The sequence below is a fragment of the Scardinius erythrophthalmus genome, assembly GCF_964197995.2.
Source record: "Scardinius erythrophthalmus genome assembly, chromosome: 10".
In the NCBI taxonomy this organism is placed as follows: domain Eukaryota; kingdom Metazoa; phylum Chordata; class Actinopteri; order Cypriniformes; family Leuciscidae; genus Scardinius; species Scardinius erythrophthalmus.
The window spans coordinates 43,888,138-43,899,931 of record NC_138230.1 but is presented as its reverse complement, the minus strand read 5'-3'; the positions used below and the strand labels follow the sequence as shown (position 1 = coordinate 43,899,931).

General features: G+C 39.7%; 1 protein-coding gene across 1 annotated transcript in view; it reads left to right on the top strand.

Moving 5' to 3' along the window:
* Positions 1-11,794, top strand: part of ext1b (exostosin glycosyltransferase 1b) — a 113,863-nt gene that overhangs the window by 81,497 nt on the left and 20,572 nt on the right. Inside the window, exons 5-6 of the mRNA XM_081377535.1 lie at positions 3,595-3,727; positions 6,037-6,155. Coding sequence (XP_081233661.1) covers positions 3,595-3,727; positions 6,037-6,155 — 252 coding nt within the window. The remainder of the gene's footprint in view (positions 1-3,594; positions 3,728-6,036; positions 6,156-11,794) is intronic.

Here is an 11,794-nt window from a genome sequence, read left to right as displayed (position 1 = left end):
CACAACAACATCTTAACATCACAGCACATCATCATAACATAACACACCATCATAACGTAACACAACAACATCATAACATCACAGCACATCATCATAACATAACACACCATCATAACGTAACATATCATAACATCACAGCACATCAACGTAACAACATCATAACATCTTAACATCACAGCACATCATAACACACCATCATAACATAACACAACATCATAACGTAACACAACATCATAACGTAACAACACAACATCAAAACACACCATCATAACGTAACACAACAACACCATAACACACCATCATAACGTAACACAACAACACCATAACACACCATCATAACGTAACACAACATCAAAACACAACATCATAACGTAACACAACAACATCATAACACAACATCATAATGTAACACAACAACATCTTAACATCACAGCACATCATCATAACATAACACACCATCATAACGTAACACAACAACATCATAACATCACAGCACATCATCATAACATAACACACCATCATAACGTAACATATCATAACATCACAGCACATCAACGTAACAACATCATAACATCTTAACATCACAGCACATCATAACACACCATCATAACATAACACAACATCATAACGTAACACAACATCATAACGTAACAACACAACATCAAAACACACCATCATAACGTAACACAACAACACCATAACACACCATCATAACGTAACACAACAACACCATAACACACCATCATAACGTAACACAACATCAAAACACAACATCATAACGTAACACAACAACATCATAACACAACATCATAATGTAACACAACAACATCAAAACACAACATCATAACGTAACACAACAACATCAAAACACAACATCATAACGGAACACAACAACATCATAAAGCAACATCATAACGTAACACAACATCATAACATCACAGCACATCATCATAACACAACATCATAACACCAAAGCACATCATCATAACACAACATCATAACACCAAAGCACATCATCATAACATAACACACCATCATAACGTAACACAACAACATCAAAACACAACATCATAACGTAACACAACAACATCATAACGTAACACAACAACATCAAAACACAACATCATAACGTAACACAACAACATCATAACGCAACATCATAACGTAACACATCATCATAACACCACAGCTCATCATCATAACACCACAGCACATCATCATAACATAACACACCTTCATAACGTAACACAACAACATCATAACACCACAGCACATCAACACAGCACCATAACACCACAGCACATCATCGTAACATAACATCTCATCACAACACAACATCACAACGTAACAACACAACATCATATAACATCATAACAACACAACATCATAACATTACAAGACAACATCACATAGCATCATACCATAATATAATAACCATTCAAATGTTTGGGCCTGTAAATTTTTTTTTTTTTTTCAAAATAGTTAAAATAGCAATATTGTGGAATAATATTTTTTTTAAATGTAATTTATTCCTGTGATCAGTGTCACACGATCCTTCAGAAATCATTCTAATATGATGCGTTGCTGCTCAAGAAACAGTTCTGATTATCAATGTTGTAAACAGTGTTTTTTTTAGAATACTTTGATTTTAAAGTTTAAAAGAGTAGCATTTATTTGACATAGAATATTTTGTAACATATTTAAATGTCTTAACTGTCAGTTTTGATCATTTTAATGTGTCCTTGCTGAATAAAAGTTAATTTAATTAATAAAAAAAGAAAATAAAAAGTATTATATTATTGCATTATGCAAAAAAAAAACATAATATAATATATCATTATAATATATAAGGAAAGTACAATTATTTAATATGACATGGCAAAACATTGACATTTTAAAGCTAGGATAAAATCTAAACTTTATTTAAAGTTCTGCTAAAATTCCACACTTCGCCTTGTTTCTTTACAGTATTAATTGAACGCTTGCATTTGTTGTGCAGATTGTTCCGACACGCTTGATTAGTCCTAATTGTCATTATGCAGAAGGAGTTCATCTCCGTCGTTCACCTCCCCGTACACCTGAACTAATTATGCAGCTGTGATGCTGTCTGTTTGCATATGAATATTTCTGTGCGTTGAATCTCAGCATGATGATGATGAAAGCTCTCCAGATGCCGCTCAGTGAAATTCGACAAGACCTTTATCGTTTGTACGACAACAATGCCTCTAGCCTGGAATTATGAAGACACAATCTCAGAGACTTGGATATGAAAACCCATTCCGGTTGCCAACGATTAGGCTGTCACTAAGCCAAGCCGCTTTCACACCAAAGGGCACAATATAAACCAAAGAAACGACGACAACAAAACATCCTATCAGTCTTTGTCTGTTTTAACAGCGTCTGAGAGCCTCTCTCAAGGCCAGAGAAGCAATCGCTCTCGAGACGCTGGAGAAACGGCTGATTGGCACAACCAGGGCGTTTGGTCATTTGTCTCGTAGTTTAGAGACCCAGAGCTGCACCTCAACTTGAAGTTTCAATTGGAAACATTAATTTGCCCTTTCACACAGCTCTCATGGCCGAGGACTTTAGCTGGAAGTGTTTACGATCAGCGTTTGAAATTAACACCCACCAAATACGGGTAAAAATCAACAGTGGCGAGAAACGCTACAGCCAATTTAGCGTTTTACTTGCTATGTTTACTCACTTTACTGGGGAAGTTTGTGCAAACGCAAATACTCGTGAGTCGTCATTATATTATAAAAAAAAGCTCAGAATCTGCTCATATCTGGCTTACTGTAACACACACACACTACGCAACATGTAACGGTGCGTTTGTTCATTTGCATTGAAGCAATAGCGAAGATTAAAAGGCATTTGCTGAACAGAAAAGACGTTGTTTTCCAACATCCTACATTTTATGTCCAACTAAAACACATTTTTGGTGAAAAGGACAAAGGAGGAGATGGCTATTTTGTTTGAATAAGAATGTATGAATGTATGAAATCCAATTTTTTTTATATATGCTGTGACGTACAGGTGAAACTCTAAAAATTAGAATATCGCGCAAAAGTTCATTTATTTCAGTATTTCAACTTAAAAGGTGAAACTAATATATTATATAGACTCATTACATGCAAAGTGAGATATTTCAAGCCTTTATTTGTCATAATTTTGATGATTATGGCTTACAGCTTATGAAAACCCCAAATTTAAAATCTCAGAAAATTACCATATTACATGAAATCAATAAAAAAAAAGGATTTTAAATACAGAAATGTCTGAAAAGTATAATCATGCATATGCACTCAGTACTTGGTTTGAACCCTAACCTTTTAAGTTGAATTACTGAAATAAATGAACTTTTGCACGATATTAAAATTTTTCGAGTTTCACCTGTAGTTAATCTGGTTAATTTATTTTTTACATTTTTTTTTTTTTTCTTTTTTTCTTTTTTATTCTTTGGCTAGTAGAAGTTCTGAATGGCCGGTAACTTAAAAATTTAGCAGCCAAATTGGCCGGTGAGTGAAAAAGTTCATTTCAAACCCTGTTTACGATGTACTCAGTGTGTGTGTGTGTGTGTGTGTGTGTGTGTAGATCATCCAGGACCGAGTGCTTCAGCAGAGCTCCAGGAGTAATCTGATGTGGAACAGTCATCCCGGCGGTCTCTTCACACACACTCAGTACTCATCCTACCTGGGAGACTTCCCTTTCTTCTACAGCAAACTTGGTAATTGACAATCATCTTCGTTATAGCTTGTAGTTTGACATGCATATGCATATGAAATTGCTCTCCTTTTCAATGCATTTTTTAAATAATTAGTTGAGTAATGAGTTGATCTTGTGGCTTTATATATGGTCAAGACACTTTCTTGTCAAGTCATCTTCATTTATATAGCGCTTTTAACAATATAGATCGTTTCAAAGCAGCTTTACAGTGATAATAGGAGATTACAGTAACAGAGATTGCTTTGGCTTTACAGCAGCTCTAGAATAAAGTTATTGTCCAGATAAAGTTAGTTTTGATTGATTCACTTCCGTTGCAAAGATCATTAGTTATTAACTTAGGGGCCGCTTACACGACACCGTTTTAATTGAAAACAGAAAACTTTTAATGCGTTCTGGCCGCTCATTTGCATGACAACAGATCCATTTGCATGGATTGAGAATGCAAACTTGTTGAAGAAAAATGTCATCATCTCCGTGTAAACTTCAAAAACGTGAATCTGTGAAACCGCACATGCATATTGCGTGTTTAGTCTATAGATATGCATGTTTGAATATGTCTGTGCGCAGGCGTGTAGTCTTTCTTTACAAATTGACATCGCATAACACAGGATTTTTGTTGTTTCCACTGAGCCATGCAAACTGGGATCATTTCATCAAAACATTTTGAACAAGTGAGTGATTTTGGACACAGCAAAAGTTTCTGTTCTCCCAAACTTTAAGAAACTAGTCCTGCATGACGTTTTGAGGTTATGTTCAAATGTTTCTGGAATTAATGAGCTTTCTAAGACATGACAGACAGGCATTATGGGACTTTTCAGATCCTCTTTCATCTTTCACAGACGTGGGTCTACTTGTCAAAGCCTAATTTGAGACTAGCCTCATTCAAAACCCAAGTTGTGTCCTGTCGTCGTCTGATTTATTTTTAAAACCCTCTCCTGTCATCTGTTAATTGCAGAGGTTGCTTGATATCTACAATTTTACCATGTAGCTAAGTGACAACCATTGTACGACTTGATAGATTATCGACCAGCCCTGTGTAATTGGATCACGAAATCCATATTCACAATCTAAAGTGTTGCGTGGCCCAGTTGCTAATGCAGCCCACGCTCGCCTCCATCTTCATCTGCGCTGCTGTCAGGACAATCAATGTGAAGCCGATGATCGAGCACCTCTTGTTAGTGGGAAAATGCGAGTGTGAAGGAGAAGAAAAAAAAAACGTGGGAACCCTCAAGAATTATCATCTTGTATCTGTGCAAGAATTATCATATTACATCATCACCGCCGCACCAATTAAACATGCTGAGTTATTAAGAGGCGAGGAAAGGATGGTGCCAACTGTCTGTTATTATTATTATCTCATGGGCAATAGTCTTGATCTATAGAGAGATTAAAAACAGTGTGCATGAAATTAATGCTATTATCGTTGATTGTAATTAAACATGTCGTTTGTTTAATAACTGTAAAACTTGGATTAATTATCTCCCATTAAATCACACTTCAGTCATACTCCGTGAAGAGGCCATATTACGCTCTTTTTTAAAGTCTACTAGAACAGGTTTTCCTGCTTGAATGTTGATTATTTTCCTCATATTCTCCATTGTTGCGGCCCCTCTCTTCCCAGTCTGTCAGTAACGCTCTGTTTACTTCCTGTCTCTATGAAGCCCCTCCTTCTGAAAAGCACACTGTGCTCTGATTGGTCGGCTAGAGCAGTGTGTTGTGATTGGTCAAGCAAAGTTATTTTGGTTAAAAATAAAATAAGTTATTATGTTTTTTTTTGTGCATTTTTCATAAGAATAAATGTATTTATTCTTATGAAAAATGCACAAAAATACCATTTCCAATTATAATATGAAATATATATTTTCCAAAACATTTTTGACTCTAAAATTGTGAGGACATCTAAATGAGTGGTGTTCCATGTTTGACGTTGACATCTCAAAAAATGAGCTTTCAGTAAGAATGTGTTTGGTCGCATTACCACACGCTTCCACTAGATGGAATTGCTCATTTTTGACCGCGAACAATACAAGTAAAAAAATTTCAGGACCATTTTGCTTTTTCGAGTAATGTCTATAATTTTTGTGTGTGTGCTCTCACAGCATGTGCTAAAATCTTTACCAAGTTTCGTATCATTCCAATGAAGTAAAAAAATCAAAATATGTTAATATACCATATTAAAATATAGCACCGAGGGTTAAAATCAGCAAAAAATATGAAAAAAGTTCAATGAATAGGTGGTGCATAGATCTGTTATATCATTTTTGGATGGTTATGATGCTAATCCTCTCAATCTAATTCTCTTGTTTTCAGGGATCAAGCCGAGTCCTAAGTTCACCGCTGTTATCCATGCTGTCACGCCACTGGTTTCTCAATCTCAACCCATTCTCAAGCTCCTGGTCTCAGTGGCCAGATCTCAGTACTGCGCTCAGGTAAGAGCTCATCTTTACATGCCTGACTAGTTCAGGAAATTAATGGGAAAAAAATATTGCATATTTATTAGTATTTGCAGAGAAAAGATCCAAATGAAGACGATTTAAAGACAAAATCTGGCTTTAGTGCTTTGTCATCAATACGTTTTTATTCATTTTAATTTAATTAATAATTCAATATTTATATATATTTTTTAATTAATCACATTTAATGAGTGGTTCTCAACCAGGGGGCCTCAGCAAACTTAAAAAAAAATGTAAATTGACTTAAAAATATTTAAATTAATAAATGTCTACTAATATCTTAAATATATGAAGGCCCCTCCCCCTCCCTTTTTATTTACAGAAAATAGGAGTGACATTATAAATTAATCTAGAATATTTATATCAATATTTAAAGTATTTATAATATGACAAATACTTAAAATAATGATAAATATTTAAAATAATTTGCTTCCACAAAAAGAAGCAGTTTCAATAAAGGAATGTTTTAAAAATGAATTTAATTTTTTTTTGTTTGTTTTTATGATTACAGGGGTTTTTTTTACATTATTTTTTACTTAAAAAAAAAAGCAATTTCTCAGCAATTTCTATCCAATAATATACTAATAATTCAATTAATAATTGAATTGATTGATATTCATAGAGACACTTCAAGCTTTCTAAAGACACGTCTCTCATGTCTGTGTGGCAAGTATTCGCTGAGTTTCGGTTCATTTTTGTGACGCGTTTCAGAAAAAAGTGAATGGATACAGAGTCGGCAGAATACCCACACACCCTGTTTGTTTTCTTTATTTTACAAAAGCACAAAGTTTTGTCATTATTATGAGTTTACACTAATAAAAGTAGACCCTTTACAGTTTCGAATGATGATATCTGTATGACAAAAAATGACGATTTAGCTGCTATGTGGATGAAATTCACCAGAACGCACCGGCATGTTCGTCCACCCCAGAGGGTTAAAGTATATTTAGTCTTATTTGAAATTATTATAAGGACCCGTTGGACCTTGTCGTGGGCTCTCTGACTCCCTGATTGAGGAACCACAGCGTTAGGCTTTTTGCTATCCGAACCTTAGGAAAATTATACAGTTTGTTTATGCAATTTGATGTGATGAGGTCGCCGAGCGATGTTGTTTTCCTCTTGAAGACGAGTGGATATCTCTCAACGGTAGAAGCGGTTTGAAGCGTCACACTTTGCATCTGGACGCTCGCCTCAGTTTACACCCCTCTTAAACCTCAGAGAGGAGAGTTTCCATGGGATCCAGAGCCGTCTGAAGTGTTTACCAGCCTGGGAACTGATACGTATTGATTCCTCTCTAACATGAGAGAAAGAGAGGATTAAACAACTTTTATTTAGTCACCCTTTATATCTCATACACATTCACAATAATAATATAATACATTAAAAAAAAAAAATTAAACCAACCGACCCTCAAAAAACACACATTAAGATATCTTTAAAACCCCAAATATCACACAAATAATTTCATTTTTCACAAGTTTGTAGTACACAAATTCAATCTTGATTCTTCACCTAAAGAGAGAGAGAGAGAGAGTTAAATTCAACATGTCCCGATTGATTGTGTGAAGCACGCACACACACACACGCAAGCTGGCGGTTCTCTCAGACCGTCTCCTCTCTCCTCCGCGGGCTTGAAAAGACTCGAGCCAAACCAACGCTTGGCTTTTGTTTCTCTGGCGGAGCTGAATCTACTCCAGCTGAAGTGCAGGGATGGGAATAGCAATGCTAGGCTCCTTTAGCTACAATGCATCACCCCGAGTCTTTGCTCGGATGAAGGAAGGATATAAATAAACGAGAGGAGAACGACAGGCGTCTTTTGAGCTGGTTCTGACAAGACTCTGAGACTGAGATTCGGACCCACCGCTGAGAGTCTCCGCATGTTCCTCCTCCTCCACAACTGAGAGAGATGCTGTGTGTGTTTAAAGACACACAAATAAAAATACCCTTTTAAGTTAGGCATGTGAAAAACTACTTTCAGTGTCCCTGCAGGGCCTTAAAAGTCTTAAAAAGCTTTGCATGTTAAGGTCATAAAAAGAAAAAACACAATATAGTCAAAATATTGCCTAATCGTCCCCCGGAGTATTAGATATTCTTGATGTTAGGATGACAAAAAGTTTTAAAATCCACCTGTGGTGAAAATCCAGCTTGTTTATGTGTCTATGTGGTTTTTTTAATCTGCTTTAAGACAAACCATGTGCAAATTCATAAGTCGACAGCATTGCTGAGCATTTCCTCCTTAAAACTGCAGTGAACCAAAGACAGTCTCAAAAACATGCTTTGAAATCGCTGGTGTTTCTGACGTCACAAACTACCTTGTAACCAATCAGATCAACGTGTGATCATCAACCAGTGGATCTCTGAGCTGAGCGAGTGAGTGGAGGCGGGGCTAATTTGCATATTCATAGAACCACGCATACTAAATGAGGCAAGGGTGTCGAGTTACATTCAAGATATTTCTTTAAGGAAAAAACTTTTTTTTGGTGATCTAATATGAGTTTTAAGAGATAAAATTATTGACTACAGGGGGACTTTAAGTTTTTTAAGTCTGGTCTGCCTCGGTGTTCGTCAGTGTCAGAATGATTGAGATGACCAATGAAATCACAGAAGACGAGTGTGAATTCCAACACAACGCTTTTGTGTAATTGAAATGTTAGAAAATAAAACACACTAGAGGTGGAAATGCAGCCACGATTATTTCTAATAATTTAACAGGTTACCACACCTTAAATTATTGTTCAGATGTTGTATTTCAAGACACTTGTCAGACATTTTTGTCCTTAAAACGCTCTTGTGTGTGGGACTAATTTCTTATCTGCCTCCGTTGCTAATTACAAAACATAGTTTCAGAGCTTGTAACATCTGCACTGATAGCAGATAATGAGGGATAATGCAGTTATTAGAGAGAGAGAGAGAATTACCCGAGTCTCAACAGTGTTCGACAGCAGCGTCTCTACTAATAGTGAAATGTAAGTTTATCTGCTTCAAGAACAGCGCTTTTATTTCCTCGCTAGCAGTGTCCGAATTGTGTCAAAGCTCTTGGGGGGTCCCCACAAAAAAAAAAAAAAAAAAAAAACGTAATAATATACATATTTTTTCAGTTATTCATTTCATATAATAAAGTATAGAGTATTTTTGTGGATTGAGCTCGGTACCTAGGGGGGTCCGGGGGCATGCCCCCCCGTAAGAAAATTTTGTACATTTTAAAGATAAATTCATTAATCTGGTGCACTTTGAGTCCCCCGAATCTGCTGTTAAAACTAAATAATCCACCCACCAAACTCCCGAACCTATGATATTCTCTGATTTAGATATCTGCATCTGATCATCACATTTCAATTATTCAAATTCTCAGTGTTAAGCATGATAATATGATGAAATATCACACTGTAGGCTGATTTAAAATTAAGATTTATTTAAAATAAAAGTTCTTCTTTTGTCAAAATTACATTTGCAGCATTAACAGAGGCTTTACTCCCTTCAAACTTAAATTGTCAATGTGTCATTACATCACTGTTGGAAAACACTCTTATCAGAATAATTTTTTTAGCTTTATAAAGGGCATTCCCTTTCGTGGTCACTCCGAGTTACGTCGGATGACGACGATTGGGGTTTCGCTTAGAAGCCTATCACCTTCGAGTATTAGAAAACGAGCCAATGGCAATGAAATGCCATGGGTCTGCGGAATTTGCATAGCGTAACTCCGCCCGCCGCAGGGGGTATATAAGGAAGTACGCGAGCACAATGCAGACATGCTTTCGCTTCAGAGCCGAGAACTTCTCCACTCCTGTAAGCCAAATATTCTGAGTTAGTCTTCTCTTACCTTCGAGACGAGCGAACTCTCCGGTGTTGGTGTGACGGCGATTTCAGCGAGTGCTCACTACCCTGCTGGTCTGTTCAGTGATCTGACAGTTAGTGTGTTTCTCCCTGTTCGCTTCAGCATCCGCGGAGTTTATCCTCTCACAAAAAGAGCTTGCACGCGGCACGTCTTTTTAAAGATGCCTCGCCCGTGCACTTCTGGTTGCGGTCGCGAGATATTTTTCTCTGATGGGCATGAACACTGCTTAGCGTGTTTGGGCGTTGATCACGCTAAAGCAGCGTTCATGGATGACTCATGTTCTCACTGCGGGAACATGACCATCTCCATGCTGCGGTCGAGACTCAATGAACTCACCAGAGCGAGAGTCCCCCTACCCACACCCCGATCTACTGACTCCGAGAGGGCTAGTACTTCGGCTGGTGGCCGGGGTGACCTGAGGGTGACTGTGTGGGACATACCACCGACACGTCCGCGGTCCACACACCCCTCTTCAGCAGTGGTTCCCGCGAGTGTACAGACTGAGACCGCTGGTTCCTCTTCGGAGCCCCAGCGCGTCTCGTTTGGAGCTCCAGAGGAAGATACTATGTCGATCGCGGCATCACAAGGTGGGCGCGAGTCCTCGGGAAGTGAGGATTCGGCTGCGTTGCCGCCCTCGGGCGTGTCAGCGTTGCCCGAGTCTGATCCCGAGCTGACCGCCATGCTTTCCCGGGCAGCCGCGGCCATTGGTGTTGAGTGGTCCCCGCCACCTGATCCAGTGCGCTCGCGGCTGGACGATTGGTTTTTGGGAGCGGCCGCTGACACCCGTCGGCGCCCAACCCCAATTCCTTTCTTCCCGGAAGTGCATGAGGAAGTCACGCGGTCCTGGAAGGCTCCCATGTCTTCCCGTGATCGTTCGTCGGCTTTCTCCGCCTTTCCTCCCCTCGATAAAGCTGATGCTTGTGGGTACACTGGGATTCCCACGGTTGAACGTTCTGTCGCGATGCAGCTGTGTCCGGCAAGCGCTTCATCACGTGGTGATCCAAAGCACCCTTCCAAAGCCTGTAGATTCTCGTCTACTATGGTGGCGAAATCTTACAGAGCGGCGGGACAGGCAGCTGCTTCACTGCATGCCATGGCCATCTTACAGGTCTACCAGGCCAAGATGCTCCGTGACATGCACGAGGGTAGGACAGACCCAGGGCTCTTTGATGAGCTGCGCGCCGCCACTGACCTCGCTCTCCGGGCGACGAAAGTGACCGCGCGCTCCCTGGGTTTGGTGATGTCCACAGCTGTGGTCCAGGAGAGACACCTGTGGCTGAACCTGGCCGATATGCGTGAGCCTGAGCGGACTCGTCTGCTCAACGCTCCCATATCCCAGGCCGGCCTTTTCGGCGGTGCAGTCGAGGACTTTGCCCAACAGTTCTCGACTGCTCAGAAGCAGACTGAGGCCATTAAACATATTCTGCCCCGGCGTGCTGTTGCTGCTAAGCCACCGGTTCAGAGTCCTCAGCCTGCTCGCCGCCGAGGGCGCCCTCCTGCGGCTCCCGCCCCTCCCGCACGGCCCCAGCAGCAGTCATCGGGGTCGCGTCGTGGAGGAAGCCGCAGGAAGGCGCCACAGCCCTCTCCAGCCCCGCCGCCCGCTAAACGCCAGGCTAAGCGGCGCTCCTGAGACGGGCAGCTCAGGATTGGCTTTCCTTTCTGTTCAGGAGGTGGTAGCAGGGCCACTCCTTCCCCCGGTGGAGGGCCGGGGGAGAATCTTTTGTTCTCCACTCCCCGCTGCTCGTCCCACGACGGGCAGCACCCTAATGTGGTTAAAGAC